Raw genomic sequence first — 25,672 nt, 5'->3', positions numbered from 1 at the left:
TATAATAGTCTTCCACATGGTATTGTGTCAAATGTCTTCTCAAAACCGACCCAGCAGTGGTGTTGCCATTTTCCTTATTCAGCTCAGTTGTGACAATTATAAAATGTAACTTACTGAAGGCAAGGCCTACCTCTCACAAAATGCTGCCCAACATAGAGTATCATTCTTATCCACCCATTCCTAAATTCTACCTTTAACCAACTTTACTAATACCTTAACCACTACTCCTCAGATGCTAACTAGCCTGCAATTTGTTACAATCTTGGGGCCCTCCTTTATGTAATGGAACAACTTGCCCTCTTTCCACTCTCTTGGACCCTTGCCAGAGTCAAGACTTGAATTAAACAGCTTGGTTAGAGGCACTACCAATTTTCTTGCACATTCTTGTAATACACAGGCTAACATGCTATCCAATCCCACTGCCATATTTACATTGCTATTTCTCAATATGATGAGCACCTCCAGTTTGTCTACTTCAATTCTCACATCAGTGTCTGTCAACAAAGACATATCTTGTATGCTAAGAGTAATTGTTATTGTAATTCAAAATCTCCATGTAATCACGAGATTAATTGTGGGAGGTCAAACTCAGAACTATTATACCAACTCATTCACTGTATGTATTCTTACCACTCAGACAATGCATTCTAAGATCATCCTACTTTATGCAAAAACTAATTCTCGTTCTCTTACTCACCATGGTAGACTCGTTCTTTTCCTGCAATAAGAAAAATTACCCGTCTCAATCCGGCATACCGCAGATACCATCAGTCTATCCTCATTATCTTTATAATGTCTCCCATCATCCCAAGATCCCTTGAATCCTCCAGTATAGTTTCCCCCAACAGTGTATTTATTCAGCCTCCCAACTGTGGATCTGAATTTTAAAACCTTACATCAATTAACCCTACTATTCATTCTCCAGACTTTCCAGTTTACTGAAATCCTACTGAGAGGGGAGGGGGAAAAAAAAAAGTCACAACATTGGTATTATTATTATCACTTCTTTCCACCTCTACATCTACAAACTATGCTGGCCATTTCTCTGCAATCCAGTATACATACCAGTTAGGGGGTACTAGAACCTTCTTTCTCCCTGATAATGTTCTCCACCCCATACGTCACTCTGGTACCTATCAGATACCAGAGTGGTGTATGTGCATCTATTAGTGGAGAACACTTTCCAGTCTTATCCATAAACCTGTTATCTAAACCTATATACTGGTATGGCCAAGTTTACTAGGTTTCGAGATGTTTTTGAGCCACAAGATTTTTTCTAAAGAAATTTAATTAAAAACAGGTATAAATACATATGTATTTATCATGAATTTTTCCTTTTATGATAAACACAATAAAAACCAAAATTGCCTCAAGAGCTACAGCAAACCACTTCCTGAGCTGCTGTATGTTGCAAACCAGGATTTGGCCAAACATTCAAACCAAAGAGAGTAGAAGTCAACTGCAGGACAGTGAAAATAGCACATCTGAGACTATCTGGTGTGAGATAAAGGCCGGCAGAATAAAATATACAGTTGGATATTGCTATAGACCAGGGAATGGAAAAGATGATGAAATAGTATGCATTGGCAGATAGACTCAATGAGTGGAGGACAGATAATTATTATGGGGGATTTCAACCATGGGAATGTAGATCGGAAGGAGGAGAGGACACATGTGGGGAAAAAAAATGGAATTTATGCAGTTACTAAGGGATAATTACCTGAGACAGCATGTGATGTCTCAGGTAATTATATATACTAGGGGGATATAAGAGTGCTCGATCTAGTAAATGCATCTGAAAATTTGTCTATAATGAATATGACCATCTTGCAACTAAGAGTGATCATATGGTCTTGACTTGGGAGGTGGCTAAATGTGTGGAATTTTCAGTTAAGAGGGGGGGGGGGTAAATGTGGAATTACAGGGCTAGTATGACAAGCTTATTGGTGCCATGGCATGTAAAACTGCAAGGGCTGGATGTTGACAGTGCATGGAAAGTGGTAAAGGAGTGTTTGAGTAATGGCAGAGTGCATACCTAGAGTCAGGAGAGTAAATCAAGTGGGAGTTAAATGAAACAAGCTGGAGCTGCAAAAAAAGAAACAATTATGGATGGAATTTAAGGAGAAAGGAGGCACATAGCAAAAGTGGCTAAAGCACCTCATTATTCCTCTTTAATCAAACCTCGATAAGATCCCATCTTATCTACTGCATGTAGATCTGGGTGCCAGGGTTTCTCGGTGATGAGGAGGAGGTGGAGAGGATCCAGAGGTGAGTAACCAAGATGGTAGCAGGTTCAGTGAATGAACCTTGTGAGAACAGGTTCAAGATTTGTGAGTTAAAGAAACTGGTTGATAAGTGGAAAAAGGGTGATAAGATTGAGACATACAAATTCCTGAGGGGGGGGGGGGGATTATAAGATTAAATCAGAGGAAATTTTTCTAAACAGGTCTGGTGGTGGAAAAACTAGGGGCCATTCATGGAAACTGAGTAAGAGTGTAGTTAGCAAGATTGCTAGAACCAGGTTTTTTGCTTGTAGAGTAGCGAACAAGTGGAAAAGGTTGCCGAGTCTGTTGTGAGTGTCATGACTGTAATGAGTTCAAAGCAAAGTATAATAGATACTCAACAAATGTTGGATAGTTCTTGACATGATGTTCAGGACTTCCATCGATCAGTCTAAGGACTCCTTGGAATAGTAATAGTAGTAATAATAATAATTACAGCATCGATTTATCATGGCACCTTATCAAGCTTTTGCAAAATCCAGGTAAATGATTATATCATTCCTATCATTCCTCCACTTTTTTTAACCACAGAAGAACTAGAGCAGCCACTGGCCAACACCCATACACTGTCCAGCTTCAAACACACCAAACTAACTTATTAGCTTTCTTCATTCCATCCACTTCTATTCTTTGGAACAATCTCCCCCATACTTTTTTTCCACTGAGTACAACCTCTCACTCTTTAAGAAACATATGAACATGCTACATTTTTCTCCTTAATTACTTGCCCACACATGGCACTGTAGTGTTATAGGTCTTGTGAACCTTCATATGTTGGGGTCAACAAAAGTCACTCTCACCAGCCAGGAGCAAGAATGATATCTGACACAACATGTTCTTTGGATAACATCTTTTGATGTTATGACAACATCCAAAATTCTTGATCAATATTTCCTCCACTACATGCTACCTAAGACATTTTCTCCTCCTCCACACCTCAAGAATTTCAGTTATTATAGTGTGATGCTAATTTATACTACTATAGTTAAAATCTGCAAAATCTGAACTTGCTAAATTAACTTGGGTTAAACATTTCCCACTTACCACTCTATATATTCTCTCCTATAACAATATCCCACTGAACATTCTGCCTGGCCTCACACCATATACTTTCAAAGCCATCGGTGCCATTTCTCTACCCCAGCATTTCTCAACCTTTCTAAGCCCAAGGACCAGTAAAATGCCACAATTCTACGGACCACTAAGTTATGTAATTTTTTTTAAAAGCCTATGTGGGGATTACCAAAATTTGGGAAAAACTGTGCCATTTATAACATAATAATCTAAAAGCATGTTTTGAATACATGGAAACATAATTAATTAAATTACAATTAAAAGATTGAAAGTATATTTTCATGAACAAGTTTTAACTTTTATTAAAAAAATAATTTTTATTTGTTGCAAAGAATTTCCCTGAAGGGAGAGATTTAGTTCATTTAATTTCGAAAAGATGTCTGAGAAAAAGAACAAAAATTTTTTATTAAATAAATAATATGATATAATTATATTACTACTTACTTTTAATGAGATGTTTGAGCTTCTTGGCCCTTGCAGAGTTGCTGGATATGTGGCTCGATATTGGTCAACTTCAGCCGAAGATCGGCACACACACACGAAGACGATTTTTATATTTTGTTTTTATTTGAAGGAGGGATGAAAATCCATTCTCACAAAGATAGATTATAGAAAACTGCATGACGATTTTCAATGTTTCTTCAGTTAATTCGGGAAGTTCACTTTTCACTGAAGGCGAGATCCAGAATCGAGCCAAACCAAAATTACAGAATTGCATTTTAAGCCCAGTCACTTGAAAGCTCAATTAGCTGTTCTTTGCTTGATAACGAAAGGTTGTTTTCGTGACTGTAAGCCTGAAATCGATCAGAAACCCACAGAAATTTATTCTTCTTATTATTATTAAACCTCGAGGGAGTGTCATGTAATAGTGAGAAAGCACACTACTCTACTTTACTAAATATATCTCATCCTCTCCACTATTACTTAATTCTCCAACTATGACAATCAACGCCCTCTGTCACCTGTCATCACCAATAACAGTATTTTTTTGGTCTGTAAATTATGTGTTCTGAAGGCCGATTTATCCGTGCGCAGATTGAAAAATCCTGCTACCACCGTATGAGGTCGGATAACTCACCTTCAATTGAAAAAGCCCATATAAGGATTCCCTTCGTCACGACGAGAATTGAACCCAGGTCTTTTCCAATCGAAGGGTGCAATGTTCCGCTGTTCTTCCAATTGCGCTATGGCGACTTATAATTTTCTTCTAAAAGTTATTCAGAAAATATGTTTCAAAATTCTGTTTCAGTGTTTCTAGGTTGTCAGAAACTTTCCAGGAACTCAGAATCAACAAAAATATCATTTTTCACTAAAAAGGATTCCAATGTTGGAAAAAGTGCAAATTGTCTTTCTTTTAGAACCAATCCATAACACCAGTTTTTTCTCGAATGCCTTTATTTTGTCGTAGGCATCAAGAACAGTTAAAGAATTTCCCTGAAGGGAGAGATTTAGTTCATTTCATTTCTAAAAAAGATCTGAAAGATAGGATAGTGGTGATAACCATGCCATGTTGATAACAAGGAGTGATGCAGAATCAGAATTACATACATTTACAAGCAATAAAAATTTGTGCCTTAATTAAAATAACCTTGTTAGTATTTTGTCCCTAGAAAGCTAGCGAATTTCAGAATGAAGCAAATGTTGTATAAATTCACTGGTCATTTCATCGCAGAATACTGAAAATAACCTGTTATTTAACTATAATAAATTTAGTTTAATCCTTTATCCAAGTGTGAGCAAACAAAGTTTGCACCTGAAAGTATCTTAAGGACTGGAGTAAGGTGGTACAACACCGGGCAACTCATTGCATTATGGGAGATACTGAGATAGGATTGATGTTAGCTAGCTCCACCTTTGCAACGAGTTGCCCCGTGTTGTACCACCTTACTCCAGTCCTGATACTTTCAGGCACAAACTTTGTTTGCTCACACTTGAATAAAGTATTAAACTAAATTTATTATAGTCTAACCAAGTTTTATTTATTATAGTCTAACTTTCAACTGTTATTTAACTGCTGAGCATTAATAAAATTAACTTGTTTCACAGCATTGTATAGCACAGTTTTAAATTCTGGTGGCATTCCTTTGGAGGCTAACGCTTCCCCTTATGTATGAAACAATGTACCCAATTCATATCCGGAGCTATTTTCTTGACCTTAGGAACAACTCACTATGCCATTGCCTGTAAGGGCATGAGCTCCATCCGAACAGAAGCCCATACATTTTCCCCACTGGATCCCTTTGTGTATTATGTAATTATTGAGAGTGTGAAACATTTCTTCTCCAGTTGTTCTCCTGGATATTTCTTCTCCAAATGATATTATCATGCGCATATCTTACGTATTAACTGCACATCATCTGTAACATCAGTAGTCTCATCTATTTGTAATGCATAATAAGGGATCTTCTTAACTCTTTCGATTAACTGAGATTCTACGTCACCTGCTATATCATTAATTCTGTGGCCGACAGTGTCATTTGAAAGAGGAATCAAATCAACATCTTTTAGTAACTTGTTGCTAAACATAGTTTTTACCACATCTTTTATAGCTGGAAGTAGTAAATTTTCCCCGATATAATAAGGTTTCCCTGTTTTCGCTATTGCAAACTTAAGAGATAGGATACTTCCAGTGCATTGCTATTAATCGAACCCATGGCCGAAACTATATCTTTCCCCATGATTTAATGTCCCTAAGCATCACTGAAAAAATTCAATTGGCTTATTTTTCACATTACAATGTTTAGTTTCTAAATGCCGTCGGAGTTTCGCAGGTTTCATGCGCTCATTCGACAACACTTCAATAACACAAAACACATTGAGGTCTCTTCTCACTTTCATGTCCAAGTAAACCCGAATTCCAAACATGAACTGTTATATTTCCTACTGTGTACTGTATTTTTTCTTTGAACTGCTTTTCTTCTACTTTAATAGTATCAGATTTATTTGCCATTAAAACACGTGTATCAAAATTAGGGTTACTATCACCTGTTTCATTTGCTTTGCTTTTCAAAGTCCTAGTTCTAAGCAATTCTCCATTATTAAAAAAAGTTTCCAAAAAATATATAAATACTGGGGTTAACTCACAACGCACTTTGTCCAAGTATCACTTAGCATTTCTGAAGATATACTGAGCTTTGATTGAAGGAGTAATCCTTCAATAATAAAAATCAATAAACAACAAAAAATTGGTCAAAATGTGGATAACACATGTTTACTTCATTTCTGACAAAACAGCAAGGGAAGGCAGAAGCATTAAAGCCATGTTGTTGTTCACTTCACCCCTCTTTTATCACTCGTCATTCTGCTGATATTTGTTGGATTTTTTTAAGTATCCATTTTATTTCAATAATTTTTACTTAATTATTCAATTTAATTTGTTTTGTGTGGATAATTAATATATTTAATTTAAGTCTTCCTGGGGACCACTTGTCTCATCGTCGGGGACCACCTGTGGTCCGCTGACCAAAGGTTGAGAAACACTGCTCTACCCTAAGAGGATAGGCAGTAATCAAAAGTAATACCTTCCCAACCCTCCATTTACCTTCTCTATCGTTCCAAAATGTTATACAATTTTACTTCTATTCCTATCAAGACATCTTCCTGTTAACCATGTTTCACTTAGCTAGATAGTCTCATATGGAAGCGGAAGAATTTCTCCTCCCAGAAACTCTATTTATCATCTTGCAAAACAGGCATGCCATTCAAATGAACACATGCAATTTACAGACAAAACAACACTGGGCTCAGTCTTATTGACTTTGCCATAAACAAACCATGTTTCAGTGATACCAATAATCTTCACACAGGCTGAGTCTAATGCTACAAACTTATTTCCTTTATTCCTGATATTACTGAAATTTGTATAGAAAAAATCAGCGCATTATTAATATTCCCATACCTATTACTACTCTTCTCAGACTCCACTTGTCTCTGTACTACACATCCTCTCATCATGCAAGCTAATATCCCCTACAACTTCTACTCTCTACGTACCATTTGTTTTAAAAAAAAAAGACCATGTGTCATTTAAGATGAGCTACTTGTTTCTGTTGAGGAAGCTATATGAATGAGTGATGGAAGTGGATTCTAAGTCTTTTTTTTGGGATTCTGTAGTTACATAACAGTTACTTGAAGAGGACTACCATCTCTCCATGGACTTGGATAGTTCCATGTTTAGATGCATATGGTTCTCTTCTAACAACAAATGCACTCCATCCATGGAAGATTACTGTTCCATGGATGGAGTGCATCTACAGAGGTTATGCAACACACCTGCTATCTTCTCTTACACTTTTCTGCTGCATAATCTCTAACCTCCTCACCGATCTCAAATCTTTTATTATCTGATTCACACGACTTTTTATGTCATTTGTACTTACCGTTACTAACTGAGTTTAATAGTTGTTTGTAATATATTCAAGTAGATTATATACCGATAACTTTTGCATACTAAGGATCCGTGGTTTCTACAGAGCAATAAATTAAAAAAAGGATAATTAAAATGAGACACTACTAATGTGTGAAAGGCATCAATTGTATTCCAGGATTGTTTAGAGGTGAGTGTTGGAAAACTCAAGTATGTTGAGAGATGATTCAAACCTCCATGTGTCATTTAAGATGAGCTACTTGTTTCTGTTGAGGAAGTTATATGAATGAGTGATGGAAGTGGATTCTAAATCTTTTTTTTGGGAGTCTGTAGCTAATAAGTTTATTATAGCGAGAGTTGACTATATATAGTTTATACTTAGTTGCACACTGGCAGTTTGAATTGAAAAGTGTACAGAAAGATGATTTGATATAAAATGATGTGTATGACAATGTTATATGCTATCAAGATTCATATATAATCAATATGGACTATACTCGTTAATAATTCCTTAATCTATATTATTAATAAGGTTATTAAGTTATGTGGTATTACATTTTACTTTCAAATTGGAGAAATTTCCAAGTAAACTTTCAAATTTCTCCAATATATTTACTCTATGCAGTAAAGTCTTTACTCTAGGCAGTTGACATACTCTTAAATATATCTATTATTATTATCTGAGACCTCCAGGGAGTCAAAGACTCATTGAGGGAGGCTGTAAATTATCCAACCCAACTATCATACCTTCCCTTAAATTCATTTACACTAGATGCACTCACTACTTCTAAGAGCAAATTATTCCACTCACTCACTACTCTTTGAGTGAAAAAACCTAGCTCTTACCCCTTTCTTGACTGAGAACAACCTTAACTTCCATGGATGCCCCTGTGTTCTCTCCCCACCTTCCATATAATGAAAAATTTCATCATTTGAAATGCTATAACACCCATTCAAAAGATTATAGACCTCTATCATATCACTCCTCTTTCTCCCGTTAACCAGAGTCTGTAATCCACATACTCACAATCTGTCCTCATAATCTAAATCCCATAATCTGGATATAATCTTTGTAACTCTTCTTTGCACCCTTTCCACAGCTTCTTTATCCCTTGGAACCTGGGATACCAAATCTGCACACAGTAATCCAAGTGTGGTCTTATCAAAGCCTTATAAAGAGGCAAAATTACTTCCTTATCCTTGCATGTCAAGGTTCGCTTCAGCATAGAAATTATCCTCTGAGTTGTATTTGCAACTTTTGCTATGTGACCTTTGAACTTTAAATTCTTATCCACCAATACACCAAGATCCCTTGCCTCTTCAGTTTCTTGTAGCATAACCCTGCTAATATAACATGCCGCTGGATCTCTAATCACACCAAAATGCATAACTTTACATTTACTAACATTAAACTGACAGCCATTTTTGTTTGCCCAGATTTCCAGTCTATTCAAATCATTTTGTAATTGCTGAATATCAGTAGCATCCCTGATTGCCCTGCCTATCTTCACATCATCATCAGCAAACAAGTTGCAAATACAACTCAGAGGATAATTTCTATGCTGAAGCGAACCTTGACATGTAAGGATAAGGAAGTAATTTTGCCTTAGAAAAATCCAACATTATCATAGTGTATCCATTTCCTTTATCCAACTCGGCAGTAACATTGTTATAAAATATGAGCAAATTGCTAAAACATGACCTTCCTTTAGTAAATCCATGCTGAGACCCTGCTCGAAGTCATTAATGTATAGATTGAACAATAATGGCCCAAGAACTGAACCCTGAGGTACACCACTGGTTACCTTAAATCTGGCAAATTCACACCCACTGTATACCACTTTTCGATATCTGTCTGTTAACCATCCCCTGATCCAAGTCAATAGATTATGTTCCAATCCCATATTTTCCAGTTTACACAACAGCCTATTGTGTGGTATCCTATCAAATGCCTTAGATAAATCCAACATTATCATAGTGTATCCATTTCCTTTATCCAACTCGGCAGTAACATTGTTATAAAATATGATCAAATTGCTAAAACATGACCTTCCTTTAGTAAACCCATGCTGTTCCCCGCAGAGTATAGAATGATTGTCTACCCATTTCTGCATGCGAGTTCTTACTAACTTCTCTAAAGTCTTCATTACCACACCAGAAATATTAATAAGTCAGTAAATAGACACATCAGTTTTTTGCACCACCCTTGTGCAATGGAACTATATTACATTCCTTCCATTCCTGTGGTATCATTCCTGACCTGAGACTCAAGTTATACAAATGTGTGAAAGTCCTAGCCAATTCCGCTGAACATTCCTTTAACAAACAGGCAGATATTCCATCTGCCCCTATTGACAAATTCTTATCCAGGTTATGCAAAAGCTCTTCAACCTCATTTTCATGAACCTCTAACTCCTCATCCAACATAGCAGTAGCACTGTGCGCCATGCTACATACACCTGGTTGATACTCATCAAAGTGAACACTCATTAATGGAACAATCTCCTTAGCTTCTGACACTCGTGTACCATCTGCATTCAATAAAGTTATTCTTCCACATTCATTCTTTCTTTTGCTTGCAGCATAACGATAAAATTCTTTTGGTTTGCCTTTAGCTTGCATGGCCAGTTTCTTTTCATACTCCGTTTTAGCTTTTCTCACAATACTTGTTACTTTTCTTTCCTGAGCTTTATATATTTCATAACTCCTCCCACTCTTATTCTCATGATACTCTTTCCACATCATCTTCTTCTTCTTGTGGATCTCTAGCTTAATAATGCTGCACATCCATTTCATACCCAACCTATTTATTCTTCGAACGCCAGGAATATATTCAAGCACTTTTTCAAAGATTCCCATGCATTGCTGACATTTGTTCCATTCAATAATTGATACTATGGGACCAAAGATAATAATCTTCTAAGTTGATCATAATTTCCAGCTTTGTAATTCAGCATGTAGCCTGATTTAATTAGAGTTTCAATACAAGTAGATACTTCCCAAGAAAGAACAGCATGATCACTGTCACCAATTGGTGATAAAATAGCTATATTCTTGACAGAGATCCCATCTGACGCTATGAGCAAATTCAACACTCTTTAACTCGAGTTCCTTCTTTCACATGCTGCTTGAGAAAGTTATCCCCCAACAATTCAATAAATTCCTGTTCTTTCTGATCATGAGATTTCTCTTCTACCCAATCAATGTTTGGAAAATTAAAGTCACCCATAATGATCATTCGCTTGGTACCCATAAGGCTAAATTGGCGATGCATTTCTTTGTTTCCTACAACTGAGCTGCCAGGTCTGTAGCAACACCCCACCATATATTTCATTCTGTTAACCTCCACTTCACACCAAATAGACTCAAACTCATCGCTACATGGGACATTGTTACCATCATTGTTTTCTTGTATCTCTACCCTAACTGGACATGTCATCTGATATCATTAGTAGCACTCCTCCTCCTCTCCTATCTCTTCATATCGAATACAGAAATATATAACATAGGAATATCGAATACAGGAATATATAACACCCTTCATGATATCGTGAAGGGTGTTATATATTCCTTAAATTTTCAAATATGCATGATCAAACTACAGTATAACCAATTTTAAATATTTGTCATTTATCAACAGAGAAAGACATGCATATACTATTTTGTCAATCTTTACACAGCAAGAAGGCAATCAACCATTGGTAACAGGAATCACACATAAGACCTTTATTTCCTCTCTCTCTCTCTCTCTCTCTCTGTGTGTGTGTGTGAGAGAGAGAGAGAGAGAGAGAGAGAGAGAGAGAGAGAGAGAGAGAGAGAGAGAGAGAGAGAGAGAGAGAGAGAGAGAGAGAGAGAGAGAGAGAGAGAGAGTGAGAGAAATTTAGTTTGCAGTGCTTAATAGCAGCAGTGGATTTATCAGTGCTGGTTGTGCTATGTTAGTAAGACCTAGACCACTCTGTCACTGTTGGGCATAAATTTACTACCACCAATTTTTATTTATTTTCACAGTACACATCAGGTGTTTGCACATGATCATTAATAAACTGAGAGAAAAACTATTTTGAGATACTTAGGAGCATCCTACTGAGTGAACAGGAATATTCGGCCACTTAAGAACTGCTGCTATCATTTCATTTTGTAGAAATTATGAGGAAACACACTTTTGAAAAACAATAAAATGAGGGAGAACATGTTTAGATTAACTTATTTCCAAGTGTCACCTGTATATTGTTCTATCCTTGCAGATAACTTCACCACATGGCTCCCTAGCTGAATCAATGTTTTCTTCAATTTGCCATTAAGAATCCAGGGTATGGTTATTGTTTTTCTCTTTCATTTTTTTCTTGAATAATACTGATATTTTTAATGCAGTTCACCTCTTAAAGCTACTCAGCCTGAAATTATTTGCAAAAACTGATATTTTTATTTTCAATATGATATGCACTTTTATCCTGCTAAGTGATGTTCATTTCCATTTTCAAACCTTCTGTATACTCTTGTCCTGAACTAGTGTGAAGAGATCAAATAAGATATCACAGTCAAATAAGATGTCCCCCCCCACCTTGTATCTTCTCTCTATGTGAATTTGTGCAATCCTTTATGTTAAAACATTGTATTAGTGATGACCCAAATTGTTCCAAAGTGATGACTCCAATGACCCAAATTGTTCCTCCCCTTCTTCCTTAGGTGAGCTTTCTGTGGGATCATAGGCACAAATAAGTTTAGCTAGCTACCCAATTCCCAGTTTGAAATTTGTCCAAATAGCTCTTTTTGAAATTGCCTGTCAATCAATTAACTTCATGTTAAATGTTTTAAAAATATATATTGTTTAGAAATTTTTATTTCTCAGATATTTTGGAAATATTTTAAAATTAGAAATACTGACTTACTTTATTTTCTATATTTCTGCACTCATATTTATTCTTCAAAATAAATATTTTCTCCACTTATACATTTCAAAAAACTTAATACTCTTAATAAATAAACATTTTTTTAGAACTATTGCATAAACTGGAACAGATGGGAAGGATACAAATCTGGTGATTTGGATTAGAGGGCAGTTGATGAACATATCAAAGAGTGGTTTATGGAGTTCAGTCCAGGAAAGGGCAAGGTATCACAGTCCAGTGATACCAGTGGTGTACCACAGGGCTAAGTACTTGGTCCTCTCTTGTCTAACTTGTATATCAATGATACAGGATATGATATGACAGGAAATATATAGTTGTTTTCTGCTGATGCTAAACTAGGAAGAGCAATGGTAGATGAGGGTGATGCAGAGATCTGCAGGAATATTTAAATAGACTAGAAGTATGGACAAAGGTAAATGGCTGACAGTTTAATGTGACCAAGTGTAAGGGTGATGCACTTTGGAAAGAGATCAAAGCTGTGTACTATAATGATGGAACTGAACTGCAGGAAAACGATGAAGCCAGGGACTTGGGTGTGATTGTGCACAGAGAGTTGAAATTTAGAGAGCATATTGCAGAGGTAACCAAAACAGCACATCAGATTACATGGTTGTTGAAGAACAAAATAAGGGATAGAGAAGTTACTGTTTCTCTATATAAGGTTCTAATAATGCCACATTTGGACCACTATGTGAGGATCTAGATATCTAGATTCAGTGAGGATGAAGTGGTGGAGAGAATCCAGTGGCAAGTGTTGAACATTGTGGCAGGTCTAGGGAATGCTCCCTATGGGAATAGATTGATGGTCCATGGGCTTCAAAAACTAGCTGATAGGCAAAAAAAAAAAAAAAAAAAAAAAAGAGGAGATATGATAGAAATTATTAAAGGGATTTTATAGGCTTGACACTGAAGATTTTTTTTTTCAGTACATTTCAGGAAGGGAGAGAACAAGGGATCACCCATGGAAGTTGTGTTAGTGTGGTCAGCAAGGGGGAGAGATAGAGAAGTTATTGTTTCTCTATATAATGCTCTAATAACAAAAAAGCTAGTCCTAGTTAGGACTAGTTTTTTTTTTTTGGAATGGAAGATGAGTGGATGAAATGAGTTGCCAAAAGTGATTATGAGTGATTAATCAGTGAATGAGTTTAAGGAGAGTTATGATATGTATTGTGTGAATAATGGCTAGTGTGTGTGAAGAATGGATCTCTCATGATGAGTCTTCTGACTACATGGAGATACCTGTATAATAATAATAATTTAATTAGAACTTAATTTTTTTTTTGCCTTAAGATGGAATCCAAGAGCAACGATTACCATAAAAGTTTTGCTATTCACTGATTTTCTAAATAATTTAGCATAAAAATATTCTATATAAAAATTATTCTAAAAAATGTACAAACACACAAAAGATCTCACCGTAGATTTCTCCTACCATCAAGAGAGGATCTTCATACATTGAGAATTTTTTTTGTTTGCTATAAAAAAAAAAAAATGTAATTCCACAACTCAGAAAAAAAAAAAGAGCAGAGCAAAAAATGAAACAATAGTTGCTATTTATTATTAAGAGAGACTTTCAGCAAGCCAGGGACTCATCGAGAGAGGCCACATACTACCTGCACCAGCTGTCATACTTATTCTTGAATTCATTCACACTACTTGAATGTGCACACATATCCAATGGTAATCAATTCCAATCACACACACCACTGTTTTCGAGAAAACTAGCTCAACCCCTATTCCTGGTGGCATTCTCAACTTCCAAGGATGCCCTTCCGTCCTTTCCCCACCCTCCTTAAAAGCAAAAATTCCATCTATTTGATATTTTGTATGATCCTTTCAGAAGTTTGTAAGTCTCAATCATATCACTCCCCTCTTTTTTCTGTTGCTAGTATATGCAGTCTATAAATTCTCAATCTGTCTTCATAATCAGTATTCCACAATCCTGATATTATTTTTAATACTTTCCTTTGCACTCTCTCCCCTGGATCAGAATCACCAGAAGACTAGATCTACACATAATAGTCCAAGTGAGGTCTTATTAAGGCATTGTAAATGACTTCCTTATCTTTACATGTTAAGAGTTTTTTTCAGCATTCCAATTATCCTCTGAGTTGTATTTGCAATATTTGCTATATGGCCCTTGAACTTTTACTTTCTATCTACTAAAATTCCAAGATCCTTAGCCTGATCAGTTTCTTCTAGCTATCCCACCAATATAATATGTCATTGGATATCTCATCACACCATAGTGCAAAACTTTACATTTACTAATGTTGAACTGACAGCCATTTTCACATGCCCACAATTCCAGCCTATCAAACTATTCTACAAGCACATCATATCAGCCACATTCCTGATTTGCTAGGTAACATACAACTATTTACTAATGATGCAAAGATAAGCATGTCACCTGTCAAATCCTTCCCAATACCAATATTTAAAAAGGGATAACTACAAGATCTTTACGAGTGTGGTCTGAAAAGTTTTTGGCCTAACAATGAAAAAACGAATTTATAATTTCAAAATGTTTTTTTTTTTCAACATAATCTTCCTTAAGAGACTAATGCATTTATTCCAATGATGCACCAGCACCATTATCATGTCCCTGTAGTGGTTCAGTGGTTCATAGGTATTTTGCAGTAAGATCTGCAAAATACCTATCTACAGCTGCAATCACCTCTTGATTTGAAAAAAAACTCTGACCAGCAAAGGAGAGTTCTAGTTTTGAGAAGAGATGGAAGTCAGAGGGAGACAAATCTGGGGAATAGAGTGGATGTTCCAACAATTCATTGTGCAGATCCCTTAATTTTCCCCATTGCCAAAACACCTTTGTGGGCAGGTGCACTGTCCTGATGAAAGATGATTTTTTTTTCCTTCTGCAAACCTGATCTTTTCTCAGAAATTTTTTCATCTAGTCTGGTTAAAAGATCACAATAATATTCCCCTGGTTCTTGTTTTATCCCAAAACACCAATGCCATGACCTCTCCTGCTGATGAAACTGACTTTGTCTTCTTTGGCACTGAACAACTGGCTTCTGTCCACTGTTTTGACTGCTGTTTGGATTTTGATGTGTAATGGTGAATCCAAATCTCATCCATAGTAATAAATCAATGCACAAAATCAGTTTTATTCTTGTTAAAACACTCCAATCACTGTTCAGAGATTTTCAGGTGAGTGTTTTTGATCTGCTGTGAGCAAGTGCGGCACCTATCTTGCACAAAGCTTTTTCATTTGCAATTCTTCATGCAAAATATATCATACATTCTTTTGAAATGCCTATAGTCTCAGCAATTTCACACACTTAGATTTGCCGGTCATCCAATACCATATCGTGCATTTGATCAATGATTTCTGGTGTTGTTACACATTTTGGACGTCCTTCATGTGGATCATCTTCAAGGCTGGTACGGCCACATTTAAACTTGGCAGCCCATTTCTTAATTGTTGAAAACGAAGGACAAGAGTACTCATAAACTTTTATGAACTACAAATGAATTTCTTTTGGCATTAAACCTTCTTTTACAAAGAATTTTATAACTACACGATACTCAATTTTATCCATTTCAAGGGATACAGACAACACTTTTGCTTCAGACAGCTGTATAAAACAAACTACTTGATAGAACGATTGCACTTTCACATGGATGCGTATGACAGATGTACCAACCTAGAAAAAAAAAATCTTGCCAATAGTGTTGCCATCTATGGTCAAGGCCGAAAATTTTTCAGACCATCCTCGTACATACATCACATAAAATATTCAAACCTTAATAAACGAAATTGAGGATCAGGCTTTAAATCTAGGAGGTCTGCTACCGATCATATTTTCACAATTAACCTTGTTCAAAAGTACTGGGAATACAATTTATCTCTCTATTGCAATGTTACTGATTTCAAACAGCACATTCAATTTCATTTACACAAATAAAATAATAAATATCTTAAAATCTATAAAATTAGACTCTGAAATACAAATCATGGATTATTTTTTGTCATGGATTATTATAAACACACAAAAGAAGTCATAAAATTTAATAAAATAAAAATAGACAAATTCAAAGTTGAAAAAGGAGTTGTGAAAGGGTGCCTGCTATTGTCAGACTTATAATTTGTCTCATAAGAAATATGTAAAGAGTTACTGCCAGAAGAACTAGTTTTACAAATAAATGGCATAAATCTCAACCCGATTAAGTATGCAGACAATATTATTCTAGATGCAGGACAGCTGGAAAAAAAAAAATAATAAAAATTGTAAATGAAAAAAAGCAAAACTTATCAAATGAAAATTAATTTAAGACAAATTCATTAGTCTCGATAGCTCAGTCAGTATAGACGAAGCCCTTTGGTCAGAAAGACCTGGGGTTCGATTCCCATCAGTGATAAGAGGAACCTTTATCTGGAGTTGGCTCTGGAAAGGTGGACCAAGCTATCATCGCTCCTTGTCTCGGTATCTCCCATAATGCAAAGCGCATCTCCTTGCAGACATGTATACTGCTATGCATTAAGGGAAGGGCCACTACCCAGACCGGTTTCAACCTTTATTGAGGTCTCATCGGTGGGAGGCAGACCCAAAAGTGGAGATACTAAGGCAGAAGCAATAGGAGAGGTCATATTTACCTATAGGAGTTGCCAACAGGTGTACCACCTTATTATTGAATTACTCTGGATTTAGAGAAAGATGTTGGAAGTTTATTTTTCACTTGGTTAGACTATAATAAATTTAGTTTAATCCTTTATTCAAGTGTAAGCAAGCAAAGTTTGCACCTGAAAATATCTTCAGGACTGAGGTAAGGTAGTGCATAGCAGTATACATGTACACAAGGAGATGTGCTTTGCATTATGGGAGATACTGAGACAAGGAACGATGAGAGCTTGGTCCACCTTTACTCGGAGTTGTCTGGTGTTGCACTACCTTACCTCAGTCCTGAAGATATTTTCAGGCACAAACTTTGTTTGCTTGCACTTGAATAAAGGATTAAACCAAATTTACTATAGTCTAACCAAGTGAAAAATAAACTTCCAACATCTTTCTCTAAATCCAGAGTAATTCAATAATAAGGTGGTACACCTGTTGGCAACTCCTATGGGTAAATATGACCTCTCCTATTGCTTCTGTCTTAGTATCTCCACGTTTGGGTCTGCCTCCCATGCTGGATATATGAGAGGTTCTGCTTGGGGTAGGTTTTTGCCTGTCTCTGAGTAGAGCCACCGCTGAGATTATGGCTCTGTCTGCTGGTGGGGGTGTATGTGCCACTGGGTAGAGCCAACGCTGAGAAGTTCTTCTTGCTGACGGAGTGAGCCTGTCACTGAGTGGAACAAAGCTGAGTTGGGCGATCTTTCAGGATCGTCTAATTTTTAGAGAGGTCTTTACTTAAATACACCTCAATAAAGGTTGAAACCAGTCTGGGTAGTGGCCCTTCCCTTAATGCATAGCAGTATACATGTCTGCAAGGAGATGTGCTTTGCATTATGGGAGATACTGAGACAAGGAGTGATGAGAGCTCGGTCCACCTTTGCTCGGAGTTGCCTGACGTTGCACTAACTTCCCTCAGGCCTGAAGATATTTTCAGCTGCAAACTTTGAAAGTTTACCTGTGGGAGTGCAAAATTTGAAATTTTAGTGTTTGCTTACACTTGAATAAAGGATTAAACTAAATTTATTATAGTCTAACCAAGTGAAAAATAAACTTCCAACATCTTTCTCTAAATCCAGAGTAATTCAATAATAAGGTGGTACACCTGTTGGCAACTCCTATAGGTAAATATGACCTCTCCCATTGCTTCTGCCTTAGTATCTCCATATTTGGGTCTACCTCCCACTGACGAGACTTCAATAAAGGTTGAAACTGTCTGGGTAGTATCCCTTCCCTTAATGCATAGCAGTATACATGTCCACAAGGAGATGTGCTTTACATTATGGGAGATACTGAGACATGGAGCGATGAGAGCTTGGTCCACCTTTGCTTGGAGTTGCCTGGTGTTGCACTACTTTACCTCAGTCCTGAAGATTTTTCAGTCGCAAACTTCGTTTGCCTACACTTGAATAAAAGATTAAACTAAATTTATTATGTTATGATAGACTTTGTGTTTCCTAGGAAGGACCTCCCACAATGGGTTTTTTGACTCCATGGAGGCCTGAATGATAATAATAAGTTTCTTACATGTCTCTGGCTTAATAAGATTACACATCCATTTGACTACTAGCTATTTATTTTTCAAACTCTTGGGACACATTATGATATTGCATCAAATAAGTATGTTTTGAATGCTTCCCCATGCACTGTTGATATTCTTCCCATCCAGTAATTGATACCATTCCGCTGAACTCAGTATACTTGTCAGTTGTTCATAATTTTACACTTCATAGTTCAGCATGTAACGTTTCCTGAATGGAACATTCATAATATGTCATCAAATCCTATCGCCTTATTCACATCAAGGTTATTTCCTCAAGTACCTTCCCACTCACAATTAAGTGTAGAGAACATAGAGAATGGCTTAAGTTCATCATTATTCCACCTTGATGAGAGTGAAACACCCTTATAAACAGATCACTGAATACATCAACAATGTCTTCTGCAGAAGTTTCATCCATCATCTTACTGCAATCATTTTTCCTTCTATTTGCCACATTTCTAAAAAACTCTATGGTTTTTCTTTACCTAATTTGGCCATTACTTACAGTGCACTTTTGTTGTCCTTACTAACCGAGTCACACTCTCCTGACTTGTTCTTTATACTCTTCGTGTAACTGATTATTACAATTATTCATCTTGTACTGCCTCCAAAGTGCCTTCTTCCAGATTTCATGCATAAGCCCCTCATTCATCCATTTTACACCAACCTTATTTAGCCTTTTGATCTTTGGAATAAATTCAAACATTGATGCTGTTATGTATTTCTTTGTCAGTTCCCAAGCAGCATTTATTTCCTTACAGTTCAACTCCTCATTCCATGTTAAAGAATGAGGCTCCAAGTTGTTTCCTAAGCTTATCATATTCACCGGTCTTGTACTTCCACATTTACCCTTTCCTCACAGACTGTAGTCTGTGAGGAAAGGGTAAATGCATATGGCTATTCACAACCCAAGCGATCACTTCATGATCACTCTCATCAAATGGAGGAAAGTGAATCCTCTGATGAAATGATGAGATGTAAAACTCTCGAGCCACGTGTGCCCTCCTTTACATACTGTCTGAGATAGTTATCTCTCAAGAAATTCATTTCCCTTATTCCCAAATGCTATCTTTTCATTCCAATCTATACTGCCATAATTAAAATTGCCCATAATAATTACCCTTCTTTTGTTCAATAATCCAAGTTGTGTATACATTTCTTCATTACTATCCCTCCACATTTCCTGGCCTACAGCAACATCGAATTAAATATGTCTTCATGTCAATCTCCAATTTACACCACAATGCCTGATAGCCACTGCCATCCTTTCCCTCTTTCATGTCTATTATATGATATAATTCCCCTGGTATCATCAGCAGCACTGCTACCTTCCTTCCTGTCCCTTCTATCCTCACAAAAAATACTGTATCCTTCTATTTCTATTCTCTTTAGGATATTATTATTATTATTATTATTCCTGATACCTCCAAGGAGTCCGAAGACTCATCGCGGGAGGACATCTTCAACTGTCTCTACACCTTACCTCTACTACGAATCAACGCCATCTACCGCCCACCTCCAACACCACCACAACTAGTAATTTTTTGTCTGTAAATTGCGTGTGTTCTGAAGGGCCGATTTGTATGTATGCGGGATGAAAAACCCGAGTTTCTGGGAGAAAAAACCCTGCTACCTCCGTATGAGATTGGCTAACTCACCATCGATTGAAATCGACCAGATAAAGATTCCTCCCGTCGCAATGAGAATCGAACTTAGGCCTATTCCAATCGAAGGGTGCAATGTACCGTCGTTCTTCCAATTGCGCAACGGAGGCGCTTCATATCATCATCATTCAACCTGTTTCACTTATTCCAACAATATTGGGGTGAATAAACTTAATCAGTGAAACTATTTCATCACCCTTATTTCTGATACTTCTGGCATTCATAAATAAACAGAGCAGTTCATTTTTAGGTCTATGACCAGTAATATCCAAGCCACTTGCTGGTTGCGATTTCCTCACCACACCTGCCTAATCACCTTTATCACTACTTACCACATATATCCACTCAGTCTTAATGTACTCACCTACATTACAATATACTCCATTTCTACACTGATCATCTCTATACATTTAGTGCTACTTCCAACATCCACTCTTCCTATGCCATGTCTTCCTGTCTACCTGGTTTCCTGTTCCTCTTGCATTCCCATTCGCTCTTCGTCTCTCTCACACCACCACCACTACACCACTGTTTCTGCTGTCAAGCAGCACCTCTGCCTCTTCAATACCACTCAGCTGATCTTTCACTTCATCTCTTACTTCTGATCTCTTGCTTGCATCACACAATGCACTTCCATCTAGCAACACTTTCTTTAGTGCATTCATTTCAAAGTCATTCACATGCAACCCATCATGCCTGTATAATTCCATTTCCCCCTCAAACACGTCATACATTCACAAACTGTACTCTCTTCTTCTCACATAGCTCTGGAAGCATACCATTCATGATTCTGGTTCTCTATCTCAACTTATCATTGTCATAACCTCTATAACACAATGACGACCTTTTGCACTATACTGTTATCTTCAACTCTTCTCAATAACCTCCTGATATTCACCCTTACATTCTCCTTATGTCCACTTCTATTCCAGGGTATAATCTAGAATTGGAGAAATTTTAAAAACTCAACTACATCTTTTGATATTAGCTTACCTTCTAAAAGGAAAATATGTTCTGTGAAGGATATATGGAACATATATCCTTCATGGAAGACTGATAGTAGCCATTTAATACATGAAGTATGCCATACTACGTATGTTAGACATAAGATAAAATCTATGGAATGTGAAAAAAATAACAATTGTTTTTAAAAATAGAAGTACTAAATTCAGAAATCTTCAAAAAAATTTTTTAAATATAATTTTTCTATGAATAAACAGACTGGTAACTTTTATTATTATTATGAGTTACTCCAAGGAGTCCTTAGACTCATCGAGAGAGGCCCTAAACATCACGCCAAGAATCCAACATTTGCCTAGTATTTATCATACTTTGCTTTGAACTCATTCACAGTCATGGCACCCACAACAGACTGTGGCAACCTTTTCAACTCATTCACTATTCTCCAAGCAAAATACCTATTTCTAACACCCTTGATAATTATACTCTTACTCAGTTTCCATGAATGGTCCCTACTTCTCCCTCTACCAGACCTGTTCTGAAAAATTTCCCTCTGAATTAATCTTGTAAAAACCCAGTAATTTGTATGTCTCAATCATATCACCCCTTTTCCACCTATCAATCAGTTTCTGTAACCCACAATTCTTCAACCTGTCCTTCGGTTCATTCCACACACCTGCTACCATCTTGGTGACTCGCCTCTGGATCTTCTCTTCATCACCAAGAAACACTGGCACCAAGATCTGTGCGTAGTAGTCAAGATGGGGTCTTATCAAGGCTAGATAAAGAGGAACAATAACCTGCTTGTCTTTGCTCATCAGAGTATTCTTCAGTAATCAAGTAATCTGATGAGCTGTTTTAGCCACTTTTGCTATGTGCACCCCCCCCCCGCTCCCAAGTCTCTGGCTTCATCAATTTCGTAGCGTACAGTTCCACCAATGTAGTATACGACTGGTAATCTTTTCACTCTAAAATGCATAACCTTACACTTTGCCACATTAAATTGACATCCATTCTCCTTTGTTCTCCTGTCAATCTATCCAAATCATCTGTATTAACTATTGCTCTACCCAACTTTGCATCATCGGAAAATAACTGAACAGTTCCTCTCAGATCCTTTCCTATATTGCTAATGTACAAATTAAACAGTAGCAGTCCTAGAACAAAACCCTGCGGCATACCACTAGTCACAGGCTTTCTGGACTCTGCTCCTGAATAAACTACTCTCTGATATTTCTCCAATCAATCACCCTTCTATCCATCTCACCAACCCTATATCCACCCCTATGCGCTGAGTTTACTGATTAGAATTTCATGTGGTATCCTATACAAGGCCTTTGCAAAGTCCAGCAGTATCACTGTAAACTCATTACCTTTATCCAATTCAGCTGTCACTGTATTATAAAACATGAGCAAGTTACTGAGGCATGACCTACCCTTCACAAAACCATACAGTATCCCATTTCCATCTACCTTAAGCAAAGCATGCACTTTGATCTGGAAATTGGAAACAATAATGTGACAAGGAAAGGTGGGGTCCTGGAAGCCATTTTACTTAATGGTATTGTAATGCCAGAGAACAGAAAGTTCAGTGGCTAAGGAAATGGATGTTTCATGTGATGAAACTTGTTGAAAGATTACTGTTTGAGTTACTGAGTGAAGGGGTGACCTGTACAGTACAAATGGAAAGAGAAATGATTAAGAGATGATCAATGCTGAATGAGAGAACAGGACTGTTTGATATTCTGGCTGGGAGATGAATGATTTGCATTAGAGACAATTAGATTACTTGTTACAGGAAATACCTCAGCATCTCTCTACTTATTCCATGGAACTGGGAAATGAAAGTGGAGTATCAACAACAAAAATGACCTTTACTTCAGAGTGGTTTTCAGAATTCAAGCAGCAGTAAATTAAACACCCAAATGGCCACACAAATAAAACATACCAAATATATATGGTTCATATCCATGTTATTTCTATAATATCTAAATCAGGCAAGTAAATCTTGAGTCAGAGAATATTAAAAAAGAGGGATTTGAGACTTGTGATATATCAGTCTGTACAAACACACAAGTGATCCAGCGTTGGAAGAAGAAAACTTAAAAACAGAGTTTAATCTGGACATGTGTGAAAGATGCATAGTCAATGTGGATAAAAACAAGATTACATTGTCTTGTCAAGCATAACATAATTAAGGACAGCACTGACCAGTGCAGATAAAGTGGTAGTCACATTGTATCGTCTTGATCATGCCACAGCTGCTCAAAATCTGGAAACTGGGATTTGAATGGGTTGAAATAACTATAGTGTGTGTGCAAAGGCAGAAAACAAAAATGATACTGAGACAGTTAAACATATATATATATATATATATATATATATATACTATAACTAACACTAGGATCAACTAATGACATGTAATCTGCACATTCTGGTGGAAAGGAGACACTAAAGCTATTGAGAGGCATTTACCAGAGTGAGTCCTTGAAGAATTTTCATATGGTAGAGCCTTGGGAGAGAACAAGGACAAGAGGTTATCCCTGGAAGTTGCAAAAGTAGTAAGAGGGTAGTATTTTGCATAGAGTGCTAGAATATGATGCATTGCACAAGGAGGAAGATGAAGTGAACAAATTTAAAGACAATATGTTATGATATACAGGAGTCTCTATGGTGTACTTCCCAAATGAGTCATGACTCCATGGAGGTCTAGAATAGTAATATCATATATAAACATACTTCGTATAATCACAGATAAAAAGAAACATAAATGAATATGAAGTCACACTTTTTAAATTTAAATAGCTCTACATTTTCATGAAAGCAATCAGTTTCAGAAATATAACCATAGATTTCATTAAATTCATAATCACGCGCACAATCATATTTTTCCCTACATTATTCAAACTTTTCACCATGAAAATCATCCAGTTTATCGCATTAGTCTCCTGATGCAAGCAATACAAAGAAATTGGCAACTGGCAACTCTATGATAACCATGGTTTAGATGAGTCTTCTGACTCCATGGAGATAATAATAATAATAATAAAGGTGAAACAGTTGTAGAAAAATCATTTATTGCTTCTCTGAATTCGCTGTTGCAGAAACAGTAGTTCTGCAAACACAAGCGCAACAACCGCTTTATGTGAAGAATCACTTGTTATTGTGAAATTTAAAAACGCTTCGTTTTGTAAGTGTAAAACTGATTTTCAGTTTTACGTGTTTTCTTTTGCACAAATAATCCGTTTTTCAGAATTAAAGATAAATTTACATTTGGCTAGTAAACATTAACATAACCACACTAACTTAAAATCAGGGTGCTAAGAACCCAAACACTACTTCAACTAACTTAAAATGAGCTCACCGCTAGAGGGTTAATACCGATCTTCAACAACCATAACCTCTAAATGCACTGTGTAGCTTTGTCATGGCCAATCACCGGATGTAGTTCACATTCTACTGGAGCATCTAAAGGTTTTTTAAAGATTTTTGGAGGTCAGCAATTATTTTCTTTTTATAAAACAAAAAAAAAAGTAAATGGGAAAAAATTATTTAGTTTCCTTTCCACCACTAAGAAAGAGGGATTGAAGAAATCGTCACTAATGTTGAAGAAATATATATATACAGTAGTTGGAAGGGGTCCAATCGTTCGATGCTGTTGGCACACTCTCCCTCGATGAGTCTTTGGACTCCCTGGAGGTGTCAAATAATAATAATAATAATAATAATAATAATATATAAAACACCTCATGAGTTATGGTCTTCCGAAACATGCTAATACAAACATTTATTTATCAGTGATAAACTAGTACAAGTGCATAAAAAATCGATTTGAGGATTAGCCAAGTCAAAATAAAATAATGATTCTAAAATAAATAATTTTAGGAATTGATGCTTTTAATGCCTTTCCAGAGCAAATCTATACACTAATACTTTTTAATGAAGAATTAAAATATGTTTGAAGCTTCCGTACCGCAGTCGGTATCAATACCCTTGAGTTGGAAATAGATGGGTTGGAATCCCGCTTAGGACGCGAGAAACCTTATCTGGGCATTTTCAAGTAAGCTGAGTTAGCCATTCTCACATGAAGGTGGTTGGGTTTTTTATCCTTCAAAATATGAAAACCGGCTAAAAGAACACACGAATTTACAGACTTAGCAGATAGGATTTACTGTTCGATCATAATCTATAATCAAGTTACTTGGCGGTGATTGGACATTGAGCCTTACATGAGAGGGA

The 25,672-nt window shown here is 36.5% G+C and overlaps 1 protein-coding gene across 6 annotated transcripts in view; it reads right to left on the bottom strand.

Moving 5' to 3' along the window:
- LOC150107612 (cytosolic iron-sulfur assembly component 2A-like) overlaps positions 1-25,014 on the bottom strand; it is a 136,318-nt gene extending 111,304 nt beyond the window's left edge. For 5 of the 6 annotated variants that reach the window (XR_016548249.1, XR_016548252.1, XR_016548251.1 and 2 more), the window contains exons 1-2: positions 24,798-25,014; positions 14,049-14,107 (exon numbers count right to left, since the gene is read on the bottom strand). Coding sequence is in view for 2 of the 6 variants with exons in the window: in XM_090391971.1 (XP_090248097.1) it covers positions 14,049-14,088 (40 nt within the window). In the remaining 4 variants the exon portion in view is untranslated. Of the gene's footprint in view, positions 1-14,048; positions 14,108-24,348; positions 24,740-24,797 lie in introns of those variants that run through there. The other variant, XM_090391972.1, reaches the window with a different exon arrangement.
- Positions 25,015-25,672: the final 658 nt, after the last annotated feature.

Source organism: Typopeltis vanoorti, chromosome 4 (genome assembly GCF_054136105.1).
Source record: "Typopeltis vanoorti isolate ZY-2024b chromosome 4, IOZ_Tvanoo_1.0, whole genome shotgun sequence".
Classification (NCBI taxonomy): domain Eukaryota; kingdom Metazoa; phylum Arthropoda; class Arachnida; order Uropygi; family Thelyphonidae; genus Typopeltis; species Typopeltis vanoorti.
This window is presented reverse-complemented; position numbering and strand designations above follow the sequence as displayed.